The 17,590-nt window shown below is 38.7% G+C and overlaps 1 protein-coding gene across 1 annotated transcript in view; it reads left to right on the top strand.

Moving 5' to 3' along the window:
* stag1a (STAG1 cohesin complex component a) overlaps positions 1-17,590 on the top strand; it is a 233,123-nt gene that overhangs the window by 181,745 nt on the left and 33,788 nt on the right. The window contains exons 9-13 of the mRNA XM_078563607.1: positions 8,637-8,710; positions 9,970-10,093; positions 14,454-14,552; positions 16,069-16,148; positions 16,521-16,628. Coding sequence (XP_078419733.1) covers positions 8,637-8,710; positions 9,970-10,093; positions 14,454-14,552; positions 16,069-16,148; positions 16,521-16,628 — 485 coding nt within the window. The remainder of the gene's footprint in view (positions 1-8,636; positions 8,711-9,969; positions 10,094-14,453; positions 14,553-16,068; positions 16,149-16,520; positions 16,629-17,590) is intronic.

The raw sequence follows: 17,590 nt of genomic DNA, 5'->3' as shown, positions 1-17,590 counted from the left end.
TTCGTTGTGAATGCCATTATCGACAGCCTAGATTTTGGGGAAATCCAGCTTAAAAGAAATGACTGTTCCTTCTCGCAAAAGCCTCACCACCAGGCTATAAATGCCATCATGTGCCCTTTCAATTTTCTCAATGATAGAGTAGCCCTTCACACCAAATCCCACTTTTACCTCTTCCAACATTCCTTTGGTACCATTTCCTCATTCAAAAATCTCACTGTTTTTCATCCCTCACATATTTTGCTTAGTCATTATCGGATACTACCTGCCCAAGCCACATCCTAACTTTCACAACCAAGATACCTTCCCGTCCTCCCATGCACTAGCCTTTGCACAGAGCAATCACTCATCCTCGATAACTTCCACCTGCAAGCAATTGCTCTTTGAGTATTTGTATCTGACCTCCTATTCTCTTTCAAAGCCATGCTTCATGTAAGCACTCTCAGCCATACCCCCTTATTTCCATCTTCTCTCATGCTCCCAAGGTCTCAATCATTTACAGAATTTATTCTGATCACTGTTTCACTGGTCTTTCACCCTTTGCACCCCTGCAGCTGTTGACCTACTCAACTGTTCTCTCCACTCTGTTTTTGAAATTGTGTTCCCACTATGAGACATATCTGGCACATAACTAGCATAGCCACTCTTTTTGCAGATTTAGCTTGATGACGTAAAACATTGGCCTACTTATCTCTGCTCAGCAAAAACCTCCTGTTACTCCAGAACTATCAGGAATGCAGCCACAAGCCCCTCCAGTGCATACTTCCTCCTTAAATCTTTTCCCCACCTTCATTTCCAATATCAAGTATAAGGAGCTCATGGGTTAAAAATTGAGACCATCCATACAACTAACACTGTCATAAACCCCCCCTTCTTCCTTTTTCCTGCTTCTGCACCCCCCCTCTCCCCCGCCCCATCCTGAGTCATTTTCTCTCACTATCTTAAACTTCCAATCAGTTTCAAAACCACCCTACTCCTAAAAACAAACATTCTCAGTCCATCTGTTTTATACAACTACTTACCAACTTTAAACTTTTGTTCCTCTCTAAGGGCCTCAGACATATCATTGACATGCATCTCAGTCTTCATCTCTCTCAAAATGCCCTCCCAGTTAAGAAGATGGAAATAAGGGGGTATGGCTGAGAGTGCCTTGTCCACAGATCAATTCAGGTCAAAACAACAAAATTACATCCTCTATGATCAAAATTGTGGTGTGTTGTTGGCTTTTTGTGGTTAATAATTCATTATTATCATATCTTCTCTATTATAAAGCTATGTAAGATTGTTAATGTATTGTCTAGACACAGTTGTGCATATCAAACACTGATTTTTCTTCTTACCCCTGCACATTGTGCTCTTGAGTTCCCCTAGGATCTATACGAGGTACCTTTTTGTCCTTGCATGTTAATGAGCTGCCCCTTTGTAACATGATCTGGAATCAGCTTTAATAAGTATGTTATAGATAGCCAACTTGATCTTATCATCACTTCCCTGAACTCCATAATTACCTCAGTGCTGCCAGACCACCTGTTCAACATCAAATCATGATGAATCAAAATTCAGGAAACTTGCTTTCAGTTCCTGCCATAAACAGTTCATTGTTACTGACTCCCATCTCCCTATTCAGCAACTCACTCAGGCTAACCAGTCCGTCAAAATCTTAGCATCTATTCCCATGACGGAAATTGAAACGTGCATCCTCGTCATTGCCAAGAACACTTAGTTCCAGCATGACAGCATTGCCATCCTCAATTATTGCTATTGAAATCATTATCCATGCCTTTTTCATTGGGAGACTGTTTTTCACTATTCTTTAATCTGACCTCCCCTCCTGCATACTTAGAAATGACAACTTGCTAAAGCTCAGCTGATCATATCCCACATTGTCTCACTTGCTCATCATCTCTATTCATGCTGAATTACTTTGGCCTCCAAATCCTCAATGCAGTTGATATAAAATCTTAGTCCTTGTCCTCATCTTCAAATCTCTCACAGGCCTTCCAACTTTATCTTTGCAACATCTTTTACCCTTTTTGCACCCTTCTCAACTTTGGCCATTTCTATATCCCACCCTTTCTTTGCTCCAGGTTTGATTCTTCTCTCTGACTATCCCGCTGTAAAACTCTCTTTTTCTGCTTTCTTTTAAAACTTTCTCAAGACCCATTTTTCCACCCAAGAGTTTGGTTACCTCGTCTTCCATGATCTAGCACTCATTTATTTACCTATATCCAAGTAATTCTTGACAGAGGTGTTACTGGGTTAATTGTTCCATGTTTCACTTATGCTTTTCCTTCTGTTCACTGTCCAGCCTTTCCACTGTACCTTATTTTATTGTCATTTGGAGCATTCTCAGCAATTTTCAAACGAAGTGAAAATGGAAAATTAAAGAAAATGCTTGAAAGAATAGGTTGACGGACTGGGATTCAAGAAGAATAGATATTAAGGAAGCAGTCTAAGGGTGAAACTGGCTTCTGGAATAAGCAGGGTGGTTAAAGAACTGGTGACTGAGAAAAGTGAAGTGATTTAAGGAATATTGACTGATAGTTGCATAAAGCTTCTGCTTAACCAGTAATTCAATCCCATAGAGCAGGGCTTCCCAGACTGAGTGTCGCGACGGCCTGTTGGATCACGAGGTAAGGTTTTGAGATCATGAGCCCTGATACAGCTTTGGCTACCATGGAGCTCACTGATTTCTGACACCTGTGAAGCCCCTTTAAATCCTCCTGGTTTTTTTTTGTTGGTGGACGTAGCCTAATGGACTACTCTCTGAGGCCCGATTACTGCTGCAAAAAAAGGCCTATGTAAAGGAAGGTGTTCGTATTTTTTGTAGAAAGCCTATTTCTTCAATAATTAGAATCATCTTGGATCAATAATCAGGATTATAATGCATTAATATTTATGATTCTATCACATTAATAATCAAAATCCTGTTGTATCAATAATGAGTTTCCTAAAACATTAATGCTCAGATTCCAATTTCATTAATAATCAGGCTCCAATCACATTCATAATCTGAGACCTAGTACTTTAGGATTCAGGATACTACTATATTAATAATCAAGATACTATTACATTAATAGTCTGGTGCCTATTGCATCAACAATCGAGATCTTATTGCATAAATAATGTCCTCTTCCATTAATAATCAGGATCCTATTACAGTAAAGCAATTTGCCAATTGTCAATAATGTGATCCTGTAAAATAAATAATCAGTATGCTATTACATTAATAATTAAGAGCCAAAATAGATCAATAATCTGTTAATAATTCAGTTCAACAACTCTCATACTCCCAAATTTTCACACCGGGGTCACACAAAGTCTGAGGCATTAAAATGGGATGACATTGGCAAAAGGTTTGGAAAGCATTGCCATATAGTGTAGAAGAGCATGCCAAGAGCAACACCAAGAATATCTAATATTGAATTTCCAACCTGGTGAAGCAACAGCTACATGCTTGGTAAACAGCAGAAGCAGTGTGCTATAAGATAGGGGTTAAACTATCTCACAACCAATAGATCAGATCAAAGCTTGGCACTCCTGCATTTATTTATTTTCATAGTAACAGGAATCAACAATTTAGCTCCTTAAGCTTGTTCCACCATCCAATGAGATAACGACTAATGTGTGACCTAGCTCCACATACCTGCCTTTGTCTAATGTATTTGGTTAACAAAAATCTATCAATCTCTGAATTAAAGTTAACAATTGATATAGCATCAATTGCCATTGTCAAAGGAGAATTCCAACCTTGTACCACCCTTTGTATGTAGAAGTGTTTCTTAATTTCACTTCAAAGTCTGGGTTTAATTTTTAGACGACAACCCTTTGTTCCAGACTCCCCAAGCAGCTGAAATAGTTTCTTTCTATTTACCCTATTTGTTCCCTTGATAGCAGAAATAGTTTATTTCTATTTATCCTATTGTTCCCTTGATGTATTGAAAATTTAGATGTAATCACCCCTTAACCTTCTGAATTCCATTGCATATAACCATAGTTTGTGTATGTTTTCCTCGTGATTTAACCCTTAGTGTTCAGGTAAATTTATGCTGCACTCCCTCCAAGATCAGTCTTTCCTTAGGTGTGATCCCGCAAACTGCTCATAGTACTCCAGGCGTAGCCTATCCAGGGCTTTTGTATAGCTGTAGCATAACTTCTACACCCTTGTATTCTAGTCTTCTAGACTAGACTGTGCAACATCTTCACCTGGAAGTACTGAGTGAATGATTCATCTTGTCTTCTTCCTGAGGTATGCACCATCATATGCCGGTCTTCAGTCAATTCAGTTCACTCCACATGACGTCAAGATATGGCTGTGCGCACTGGATACAGCAATGGCTATGGTCCTTGGCAACATCCCAGTTTGAGTACTGAAGACTTATACTCCAGTTCCAATGCAACTATAACACTGGCATCTACCAGACCAAAGTGGAAGATTGCCCAGTATGTCCTGTCCACAAAAGGCAGGACAAAGCCAATCTGTCCAATTACTGCTTCATCAGTCTAGTTTCAATCATCAACATTGCTGCAGGGGTTCTTTGGGTGGCATCCTAGGCCCAACTATCTTCAGCTGCCTCATCAATGACATGACCTTCAAAATAAGATCAGAAGTGGGGATGTTCACTGTTGATTGCACAGTGTTCATCCCATTTGCCGCTCCACAGATTGTCAAGTAGTCCATGCCTGCATACAGCAAGTCCTGGACAACATTTAGATTTGGGCTGATGAATGATGAATAGCATCAGTGCCACACAAATGACAGACAATGACCATCTCATTCTATCCACCTCATCTCTGTATTCAACAGCACCACCATCAACGAACCCCCCCACCACATCAACACCCATTGACTAGAAAATTAACTGGGCAGCTACAAGAGCAGGTCAGAAGCTATGTATTTTGCAGTGAGTACTTCCAAACCCTTTCCACCATCTCGAAGACACAAGTCAGCAATGTGATGAAATCTTCTCCAATTCCCTGGATGATTGCAGCTCCAACAACACTCAGGAAGCTCAACAGCATTCAGGAAAAAGCACCTTAAGCATCCACACCCCCCCCCCCCCCCCCCCTCTACCATCCACAAGATGCATTGCAGCAACTCACCAAGGCTTCATCGAGAGCACCCGAGACCACCACCACTTAGAAGGGCGATGACAGCAGGTGCAAGAGAACGCCACCACCTTTAAGTTTGCCTCCAAATCACCCACCAACCTGACTTGGAAATACATCGCCATTCATTCATCTACACAGGGTCATCCTCTTCGGACCCCTTACAAGATATCACCGTGGGAGTACCTTCACACATGACTGCAGCAGGGGTAGGCAGTGGTGTAGTAGTATTGTCACTGGACTAGCAATCTAGACACCCACGGTAATGCTCTTGGGACTCAGGTTTGAATCCCACCATGGCAGATGGTGAAATTTGAATTCAATAAAAAAAAAAATTTGGAATTAAATGTCTAATGATGACCATGAAACCATTGTTGGTTGTTGTAAAAACCCATCTGGTTCACCAATGTCCTTTTGGGAAGGAAATCTGGCCTACATATGACTCCAGGCCCACAGCAATGTGGTTGACTCTTAAATGCCTTCTGAGCCATTCAGTTCTCAAGGGCAATTAGGGATGGGCAATAAATGCTGGCCTATCCAGCCAAATAAAAAAAAAGTTCAAGAAGCTCACTGCCACCTTCTCAAGGGCAAATAGGGTGGACAATGAATGCTGGCCTTGCCACTGATACTCACATCCCACTAATGAATAAAATCAAAGTTGAAAGATAAGAAAGGAAGCAGTCACAGCAGTTACGGAGATTTGACTTCACTTATTGGCTCTTCACAAGAACTTTTTGATGGCAGCAGTGTTTACATGGAGGCTGCAGGGTGATTTATCACCTTCAATTTTACTATTTAAACCCTAGTGAAGAAAGACAGTGATCAATTTGCATGCTTAAAATCCCACTTATTGGATGTGATCTGTTAACAGAGGCTACTGGGAGATGGCAGCTTACAGAATTATACTTTAAAGCCTTCATGTCATTAGGAATTTATTTCTGCAAGGCAAAATTCTAAATGACCTACTTCACTTGAAGGCAGTGGACAGATTGTTGCAGTTTTACTCCAACACTTTTTAACAATTGCAATATTCCGAGAATGTGCCAGTGAAAATATTATTAAAAAGGTATAATTTGTGAAGCATGTAATATAAAACTAAATCATAGCCAGGAATGATAATTGTGGACATGATAATTAGGACTTTCAATTAATTGCAGTTATTTTGTGTGATTAATGCATTCATTTTATTGGGGATGCATTTTTAACATGCATTACTTGTGGAAGTTGCATTGGATGAGCCATCCCAATAAGCAAAGGAACACTATCAGAAAAGTAGAATTTAGCTGTTCATTGGCTTGGTATTAAAAATCAGTTGTGAATCGTACTGCCCCTCTATTTTTTCCTCTGTCCATCCAACCCTGGCACCAGGAGTCAAGTGACACTATATAGCTGGAGGAATCCTCAAAGGAAACATAGATGATAAGTGCAAATGAGGTTGAAGTGGCAGCCAGTTGACACACAGCACGAGGAAGATTAGCATTAGGGGATGAGACCTGGGCCAGGATCAATAATCAGTCGGTGAGGCCAGCCTGATGTTCCCACAACTTCGTCTGGGCAGAATGACCATCCCATGAGGCCTGAAAGCACAAGTCTTGTGTCTCCAAGTACACAGTTTCCAAAAATAAGAACAAAAAATGCTGAAAATATTCAGCAGATCAGGCAGCATCTGTGTAGAGAGAAACAGAAATAATGTTTCAGGTCAGTGAAAGAGTCCCCTTTTGATTTCAGCTGCCCTACATGAAATGAGCTTGGATAGTTTTCATCCACTTCCTCTCACAAAATGGCCCTCAATTCAGCATGAATGGACATGCACATGGGCTACTAGAGGGCTGGTGTGGAAAATGGGTAAATGTTACACTCATGCAGCAAGGGCTGTACTTCTGAGATTGGGGATATTTGAACAGAGTAGAGAGAGCTTGACTTGACATTTAACTGTGTGAGTGGGAATGTCTAATGCTGACACTGGGTGGCTAATTGGAAGATAAGCAAGGAAAAGGGAGCATTTCAAAATTCAACAAGGTCAATATAAATGTATTTTTCTCTTCCCATACTGTGAATGAACAATTTTTTAATATAGCTTTGATTTTTGGTAATTACCTGAAGATAATTCAATAACGTTGCCATCTTCAGCAAAGAAACACATCACTGTGTGTCAAAATGGATAGAACACTTTGATCATTATTCTGCCATTACACTTGTCTGCTAAGAAAGCAAAACCAAAGTAAAAATACCCCTTACCAACTCTGTGTATTGTAATTGGACTGATTTCAAAAGCTGTTCAACTTTCTGCCTTATTCAAATAACTATCATAAACACCCTGAGTTTCCTGAATGGTAACTGATTGCATCTCAGTTGCTCTGGGACTGTTAAAAGATGTTTACTGTAACAATTGACTAAAACACTATTGACTAAACATGTTCTCTGTAAGCAATTTATACTTTATACCACAGATCGGAACACCTCCCTTCTTATTCTTAGCACAGCCAAAAAAACACCCTTCACAGGTACACATTCTGCTGTCCTTTATCTTAGCTCCCAGGGCTTTATTTCTGTTCTTTTCTCAGCCTGGCAACTTGCAATCTTAGAACTGTTTTTCGCAGACGCGTTTTCTTTTCCTGGCTCCTCCTCCTAGCCCAAACTAGGCAACTCTTCCAGCCTCGTTTTAGCTCACCACAAATTTGGTCTTTCCAATCCAAAAGCAAGCTTCCACCCGCATTAGTGCATGGTGAACCATAAGAGACGTTTTTGGCCTCTTAAGAGGCCAAATCCCTTTCTCCAAGATTCCCGAAACACTGCTTGTGACATTCAGTGATACTCCAGGAAAGCCTGTGACATGATCTTTAATATAACTTCCTCTACACCCTTCTCCATGGTAATGTGAATCACATGGGCCTTGTATCGAGGTAGAAATGCTAATTAGCTACCCTTGAGAGCCCAACTTTCTCATTTTGGAACTAAATGGACAGCTTAAAGCACAACTGTTTACAACCCAACATTTACAACACTTTTCTGAGACTTTGGAGGCTTAGTCTCCACTGTTAACATATAGGCTGCTACTATTGGCTCCAAGTATAAATACCTTCACCTTCTTCCCAGTAAAGCAATCTAAGCCTCCCTTTGATCTCTAACAATGAAACCATCTAGGCTTACGGTCAGGCAGACTTCAGAACAGGTCACATGACTCCTTTCATTTAACAAATTTAAAGAGCTCCAAAACATCATAATCTTATAAACCTCGTAATTGGAACACCTTAATATACAATAAAAGCAATTCCTCATGTTTCGCATTCAGATGGTTTACCTGATGAACCTGGCGGAGAAAGATACGCATGGCAGAACTTTAGCATTCTTTTACCTTTCACACTTTTGGCATATTACAATTCACAGTTCATTTCAAATATTTCTTTACTCTTTGAATTCATTTTATGGTTGCAGTTAATTGAGCTATGTTCTTAACCATGAGAATTTTTTTTCTATTTCTGTTCAAATAGATATCGTAGTTTATTTGCTTTTATTACGTTTTCTTTTAGCTTCAAGAGAATCAAGATGAGATAGAAAACATGATGAACTCTGTTTTCAAGGGTATATTTGTACATCGATATCGGTAAGTGATAATTTCTGCAATTTGGAATAATTGGAAATGTTGCAGTAATCAATTATTGTACAGCCATAATCTCCAATTAAATATTGGGAAGGCTATTGCCATTGTCTTTGGACCCGTCACAAACTCTACTCCCTCTACACCAATTCCATCCCTCTCCCTGGCACTTTGAGGCTGTACCAGACTGTTCACAACCTTGGTGCCATATTTGACCCCAAGATCAGCTTTTAAACACATCCACGTCATCACTAGGATCGCATATTTCCACCTGTGCAACATCATCCGTCTCTGCCCCACCTAAAGCATTTCTGCTGCTGAAACCCCTGCCAGGCCTTTGTTATCCCCAGACTTAACTATTCTAATGTACTCCTGGTTGGCCTCCCATATTCTATCCTCCATAAACTTGAGGTCATCCAAAACTCTGCTGCCATTGTCCTAACGCGTATCAATTCCCATTCACCCCTCCCCCCTGTGTTTGCTGATTACTTTGGGTCCCAATTAAATGACACCTCGATTTTAAAGTTCTCATCGATGGCCTTGACCCCTTCCTATCTCTGTGATCACTTCCAGTCCTGCAACCCTCCATGTTATCTCCACTCCTCTAATTCTGGTCTCTTCTGCATCCCGGATTTTAATTACTCCACTATTGGTGACCATACATTTAGCTGCCTAGGCCGTAAGTTCTGGAATTCCCCTGAAACCTCTGTTCCCCTTTTATTCTCGTTTAAAACGCTCCTTAAACCCTACATCTTTGACCAACCCTAATATCTCCTAATGTTATTTTAGTTTTTTGGCAACCTCTGAATGGATCAAAAAAGAATGAAGTGTTTCTTTTGAAAGGGGCGCCACTAGTACACAGCGACAAAATAATTCCGAAACTTCAGATTAAAGTGACATTCCCAAGGGTGATGATGCATTCCAGTCCCCTGATGCCCAAGCACCTTAAGATATTTTTATTAAAAGCGTTAAGTAAATACTAATTGTTGTTTGTTTTAACTCTGACTGTGTACCAGTTAAGATTGATGTACACCCAATTACTGCTTTGTATGGAAGGGATTTCAAAAAAAAAATCGGTTAATCCTTGAAATTGAGTAGAGTTCTAAAAATAATTAACTGCTTGCTCTGCATTGTCTTTTTTATAGTTCTGTATATTAGATGTTTACATATGACATTAGGTTTAAAAATACCTATCAGATAAACTTCCAGAAAAAACGAAGAATAGAAAATTTGAGAGTTTAAAATTGGATTATATTGTTTTCTAGTGACGCAATTTCAGAGATCCGAGCCATCTGTATTGAAGAAATTGGTGTGTGGATGAAGAGTTACAGTGATGCGTTCCTCAATGACAGTTATTTGAAGTATGTGGGGTGGACACTACATGACCGGGTAAGGATTGCCACTGTAAGTTATGTTTTGGGGTGTAGGAAGGGAAGATTTTTATTGCTGTTCTATAAGTGCCCCTTAGATGCCTGTGCATTGAATCACACTTTGGAGAGACACTGCTTCCGTTCTGACAGCAGCTGAGTTCTCCGAGCCTTGTGCTAGCAGTAAGTGGTTTTGTTCTATGCTTTGCAAAACACATTAGAGGCATCTAATGGTGAGAGAAGGAAATGCACCATGTGATGACCCATTACTATTAAAGGTACAGAATATTCAAATTTTTATGCATCTCAGAGTTAATGCAAAAAATTGTGTAACCTGGATAGCCAAGAGTAGGTCATTTTGTTCCTTGAGCATGTTTCACCATTCAAATAGATCATGATTGCACTGTGAACTGCCTTTGCTCCATGTCCCTTCACACTTTTGGTTAACAGAAAACTGTCTCCAATTTAAAGTTAACCATTGACTCAGCATCAGTTTCAATGTGTGCCAACTTTTCTGTGTAAAAGCGTTTCCCAACTTTACTCCTGAAAGCCCTGGCTCTAATTTTTAGGCTATGCCCACTTGTCCTAAACTCCCCAACCAGCGGAAATAGTTCCTCTCCATCTACTCTATCGATTCCCTTTAATATATTGCAAGCTTTATCAAATCACTCCTTTATCATCCACATTCCACGGAATACAATCTCAGTTTGTGTAATCTCTCCTTGTATTTAAACATTTGGAGTCCAGGTTTCATTCTGGTTAACCTTAGCTGCACTCCATTTCAAGCACATCCTTCCTGAGGTGCCATACCCAGAGCTGCTCCAAGTGTGGTCTGATCAGGGCTTTGTACAAATGCAGCATGACTTATCACCCCTTGTATTTAAGCCCACTAGATATATTAACATTCCATTAACCTTTTTGATTTCTTTTTAACACCCGTTCATGATATATTAATGATCTATATACATAGACCCCAAGTCTCTTTGGACCTACAGTGCTCCTAGCTTGTCACCATTTAGAAAGTACCCTGATCTATTATTTTTGGTGCAGTGGATGACCTCATGCTTGCCAATATTGAAATCCAATTGCCACAGTTTTTTTCCCCTATTCACTTAACCTACCAATATTACTTTGTAATTTTATGCTTCTATCTACCCTTAAAATACGGCCTCTCTAGGTGACCTCGGCGAATTTGGATGTGTGATTCTCTGTCCCATTATCAATGTCGTTGGTAAATAGAGTGGATAGTTGAGGCACCTACATTGATCTTTGTGGGACGTCATTCGTCACATCCTGGCCATTATCGTTACACTCTGTCTCCTGTCACTCAGTCAATCCCCTAACCAGGGTAATAATTTGCCCTCAATTTCATGAGCTTCAACTTTAATTAACAGTCTCTTATGGGGAAATTTATCAAATGCATTCTAAAAGTCTAGAAAAAAGAACTAAGTGCTTCTTTGGCCTGTTCTTTAGTCACCTCTTTAAAAAAAAAAAAATTGTCAGGTTTGTGAAGGGTGACCTATGTTTTATAAATCCATGCTGATTCTCTGCCCAGCTGAAAATTTTCAAGGCATTTAGTCACTCCATCTGAAATTTTAGACACTAGGAATTTCCTGACAACAGATGTTAGGGGCTAACTGGTCAACGTTTCCCTAGTTTTCCCCTCTCAACTTTATTAAATAATAACAGAATTTTAATGGCACAGGAGGAGGCCATTTTGGCCCATCATGTCTGCAGGTCTCCAAATGAGCATTATGACCTAGTGCCATTTCCCTGCCTTTCCCCATACCCTTGCATTGTTTCTGTTCAACTAACCATCTAATGCCCTCTTGAATGCTTTGATTGAACCTGCCTCCTCCACACTTCCAGGTAGCGCATTCCAGACCCGAACCACTCGTTGTATGAAAAAGTTCTTCCTCACATCACATTTGCTTCTTTTGCAAATCACTTTAAATCTGTGCTCCCTCATTCTTGCTCCTTTGATGAGCAGGAACAGTTTCTCCCTATCTACTCTGTCCAGCCCCATCATGATTTTGAACATCCCTATCAAATCTCCTCTTAGCTGCCTTCTCTCCGAGGAGAACAGTCCCAACCTCTCCAATCTATCCTCATACCTGAAGTTTCTCATCCCTGTAACCATTCTTGTAAACCCCTAATGCACTTTCTCCAATGTGTTCACATCCTTCCTATTGTGTGGCACCCAGAACTGTGCACAATATTCCAGCTGAGGTCTAATGAGTGTCTTATATAAATTCAGCATAACCTCCTTGCTGTTGTACTCTATACCCCTATTAATAAAGCCCGGGATACTATGTGCTTTATTAACTGCTCTCTCCACCTGTCCTGCCACCTTCAATGATCTATGCATATATACACCCAGGTCTTTCTGCTCCTGCACCCCCTTCAAAATTGTATCCCTTATTTTGTATTGTCCATGTTCTTCCTACCAAAATGCATCACCTCACACTTCTCCGCATTGAACTTCATTTGCCACCTATCTGCCCACTCCACCAACTTGTCTATGTCCTCTTGAAGTTCCACACTGTCCTCCTTGCAGTTCACAACACTACCAAGCTCTGTATCCGCAAACTTTGAAATTGTCCCCTGCACACCAAGATCTAGATCATTAATATATATCAGGAAAAACAAGGATCCCAATACTGACCCCAGGGCAACTCCACTCCAGCCCGAAAAATACCCAATGACCATTACTCTCTATTTCCTATTTTTTAGCCAATTCTGTGTCCACATTGCTACTGTCCCTTTTATTCCATGACTTTTCTCTCAAATCTGTTGTGTGGCACTGTGTCAAATGCCTTTTGAAAGTCCATGTGCACCACATCAGCATTACCCTTATCGACCTTTTCTGTTAACTCTTCAAAAAACTCCAGCAAATTAGTTAAACACTATTTTCCCTTTAGAAATACATGGCTCTTCCTTATCAATCCATATTTTTCCATGGAGTGACATATGCAGTTTTCCAATCTAAAGGAACAGTTCCTGAATCGAGGAGAAATGAAATATCCACCAGATTATGTATTTTACCATTTGAAGAGTTTGCCACTGGAATGGATTCACTTAACCTGGCCGAGATGGCATAGATGGAAAATAGGTCTTCGGTTTCCAATCGCAATGCATGTTGACTTATACAACTCACTAATAAAGTCTCGTTTATGTTTACAAATGCTTTTATTTTTGTAAAACTTAATGATCTCATTGCTGAATGACCTTATCCTCTTTGTTGTGGAGTTGGAAGTAGAAAGTTACATTTAAACTTGTTTAATTGATCATGAGAAAATTTGCCTCCTCTGAGAATTAGATTGTGATGAAAGTCACATTCTTAATTTCGCTTTTGGAATTAAAGTTACGTTGTCTATCGTACTTTCCTCCTCAAGATAACAGCATTTTCCTTTCTACAATTTCAGCATTATTATTTCTTCAGTTTTTTTTGAGAGCAACAAGTGTATTTAAAAAAAATGCAAGTTTAACTGTTGGACATTGTCACATTGATTATTACTTGTTATTAGAGTTATTACAACTCTGCTTAACCTGTTCAACAATACTAGCATTTCACAGGTTTTTAAAAATGTAGATGCCAATTAATGTTTTCTATTAACTTCCTACACTTGCCATACTTTTGAGAATTCCTGTTCAGATCTAGTTACATATTCATTTGAGTTTTTGCTTCTAGTAACTTTATGGAGCAAAATGAAACTTTTACTTTATTCAGAAAATAATAAGCTACTTTATAAAATTTCCCCTGCTCCATGCATTTCACAGTTTTCCTCTAATAATACAATAAATAATTTTTTTTAGATATTCTGCCATGGTACATGTTGTTTTGCATAATGCAAAATCTCTCCAGTATTTGAGTTGATGTTATCATTATTGAAGTATGAATAAAGTTAGTTTGGTTTTCAACAGTTTTACGAAAGCAAAGATCTTCAAGATATACTTAATTAGAATTTATGTCTTACAAGTTAATAAAAATTGCAAATTAGTAATTAAAGAAGTGCTTCCTATTAGTGAGTTGCACCACTTCTGGATTTAAATAACCCCTAATTCTCAAGTTTTGCAGGTCAATTCTGATTTGGCTTCTGCATAAATGAGGGAACATTTGGGATTCCTGGTCACAGATGACAGATTTTGTTCAATGATTGTGCGTCTTATATAGAACTGGTAGGAAATCTGTCATTTCTGCTGCCATTAAGTCATCTATATTGTTTTGCATTTTCCGACATATGGCTTCCAATTGAGGTGTGTAATATTTTTGGGGGATGAGTATAAAACCAGAGGGAGAATTTGATTTAATCATTTTCCTCCATTCTTTTGTACAATTGTATACAAGTTAATTAAGTCTGTTTTGTTTCATTTGCATTTAGCAAGGTGAGGTGAGGCTGAAATGCCTCAAAGCTCTACAGTCACTGTACACTAATAAGGAGCTCTTTCCGAAACTAGAACTCTTCACCAACAGGTTCAAGGTAAGAATGTCCTCTTTCAAATAGATTGAAAACTTACTGGGTATAAAGAATATATTTGAAGATTCATTTCCTGGATTTTGTACAGTGGGTACAACCTTAAGATTTAATGGGCTTGTTGATTGAAAATATGAAATTAAATCTTGATGCCCTAATGCCCCCTTCAAAAGATATGCACTAGAACTTTACAGAATAAGTGGACAGTGTATTTAGTTCAAATCTTAGTTCACTCATTGGACAGATACTTCATCACTTTTGCAACATTGCTATGTAGTTTTGAATGTAAATTGATGCAGAATAAGCAGCATAATTTGAGAGTGGGCTCAATTATATTTAATTCTTCACTACGCTAAAGCCAAGACAGAAAATACCAGAGCTAACTATCCCCAATCATTTACCAGTGAGTGTAGAGGAATGTGCAACAGAACAGCAGTTTGCCTTTCTTTTTCCCCATACCACATTATTCAGACATGTTCGAGATGAGTGCCGGCTGTAGATTTATAAAACTCTTGCGGTTTGATTAGTATTTTAAAAATGTTATAACGTAATGTCATTTAAGAAGCCTACATCTGTAAGCTGCTAACCTGTTATGTTGATTTGCTTTTAGTCTGTCTCTCAAATGATAGCCATTTCCTATGCGATGCACCACTCTACAATATGTATTATATGTGCAATGATGTCTTAGCATGTGTACGCTTTTAGTAATAATAATGTTTGAGTGAATATGTAGCGATAAGCTTTAAACAAAAGTATTGTAGGTACCTTTTAAAGAGAAGACTACTTTGCTGAATTATCTTCCCTGTATTATCGTGAAATTTAGTTGATGTTGTGCAGAAGCTATTTGATATAGCACTTTACATTATTCTTTAATTTACTTTGTTTTTTTTTCTGTGGGACATAAATTGGGATTAGATTTCTGATCATTTCAGATTTATGATGTGTTGTATAAGTTTTTATAAAACACCATTGATTTACAATTGGAGTTGCATTTCTGTGTTCGCTTAACTTGAATTAAATAAAATGAATCTGTATTTCAAATGTGAAATGTTTCACTTCCAACCCAGAGGGCTATGTTTGAATTCTAGCCATGACTGATCTGAACCATTATTACGTAACCTTCATTAGTCCATGATTTGCTCATGAAACATGGAGTGGTGTGTATCTCCTGATAGTAGTCAATCAGCAAGTGGCTTTAACTGCTGCTGTGGAGAGGTTTGTGGCCCAAACTTACTGCTTTTCTGACTGAGAAACTAAAAATTAATGGGAGACAAGATTTGATCATACCTAAAAAAAAAATTAGAGCTTCCTGCAGCTGAAGTTTAGGAATCGTTTGGAAAAGAATCAAAAATATTTGCTAGTTTTGTTTTAAGTTGTTGGAAAAAGCTCCTTTCATTGTTGAGAAATTGGTCTGGACACTACCTTTAATAGTTTTTAACTCAACTTCTGTTAGACAAGCTAACCCAACATAATTACTTTGTTTTATAAATCATTGAGCTTGTTCCTTGAATTCTTTTTATAGGATCGTATAGTATCTATGACATTAGACAAAGAGTATGATGTTGCTGTGGAAGCTATCCGATTGGTCACTTTGATATTGCAGTGAGTAAAGTTTTTATTTTTTCGTTCTGCATGAGCGCCTGTTTTCTTAGCTCTTCTATTGTGAGAATTAGATAGCTAGCTCTGGTGTAGCTGTGCTCTTAAAAGGATTGTTGTTTTAATTTTTTCCAAGAACATATATAATCATAATTCCTGGAAGTCGGTATCCAGCACTACATTGTAACTTTACAGCGCTTTTTGTGTCTGTGGACTTTGTTACATTTTGACTATATCTTGCTTATATGAAAAGAAGTAAGGTGGTTGTGTTAACTCATGTAGTCTTGACCCTCATGGGGCCTAATGGATTAACCCAATAATGGTGTTCCAGTTTTGCAATATATAAGTTTGCTCTTATTGGCTTTATAACTGTTTTAGGGGAAGTGAAGAGGCATTGTCCAATGAAGATTGTGAGAATGTGTATCACCTGGTATATTCTGCACATCGTCCTGTCGCTGTGGCAGCTGGGGAATTCCTAAACAAAAAGTAAATAACACACTTGTACATTATCTACCCTTCTTTATTAATTTTCAATAAGGTATGATATTCTGTTCAAATATTTGTACATTATCAACAAACCTAAGTCAATCTCTGGGCCAACTGAACCATGTTCAACTGCTGTTCACATGAAACCACTAAATATATCATATATCTCATTCAAATTTATTGGTAAGGGAAAATTTAAGCATTCAGCTAAATTTAATCTTTAAAGGACCAGGAGGCAGGTTGGAGTCCATTTCTTGGCTCAGTGTTTGTACTTTGTGAATCGGAAGGTTGAGAGTTCAAATCCCACTTCAGAGATTTGAAAACAGAATTTAGGCTGACATTTCAGTATAGTACTGAAATGATGCTGTCTTTTGGATTGTTAAAATGAGGCCCCATGTTCCCTCTCAGATGGACAGAGCTTATGGCACTGTTGAAAGGAGAGCTGTGGCTTTCTCCCAATGAACTGGCCAAGCCCTCAACAAAAGTGTTGTCATTATCTTATTGCTGGGATCTTGTTATTGGAAAACAGTGACTAAGCTTCTAAAATACTTGATTAGCCATTAAGTGCTTTGGACATTTTGAGGTTGTGAAAAATGCTCTATGAATTCAAGTTTGTTTGTTTCCTTTACAATTCATCTATTTTCTGAGAATTCAATTATTTGCAATATCAAATCAGTACAGCAGATGGCACCGCTGAGTGCAAGAAACATTCAGTAATGTCCACAGGGTGGCAACATTGAGTGAAAACATTTAAATAGAAAATAATAAGTTGGGAGCTTTGGGTTGAAGTTTTTTAGGAGTGCGCTTCGTTCTTTAAAATAATGCTGAACTTGGTAGAAATCTGTTGCTTAATAGTGCCAATGCACTGTCATAAGACTAGTCACTTGTACAGGCCTTGAAGCAAGGATGTCAATTCTAATTTCTGCATCTCAGTCTCAAGTATCATCTGAATTTATCTGTAA

The sequence above is a fragment of the Cetorhinus maximus genome, chromosome 19, assembly GCF_964194155.1.
Source record: "Cetorhinus maximus chromosome 19, sCetMax3.hap1.1, whole genome shotgun sequence".
In the NCBI taxonomy this organism is placed as follows: Eukaryota; Metazoa; Chordata; class Chondrichthyes; order Lamniformes; family Cetorhinidae; genus Cetorhinus; species Cetorhinus maximus.
This window is presented reverse-complemented; position numbering and strand designations above follow the sequence as displayed.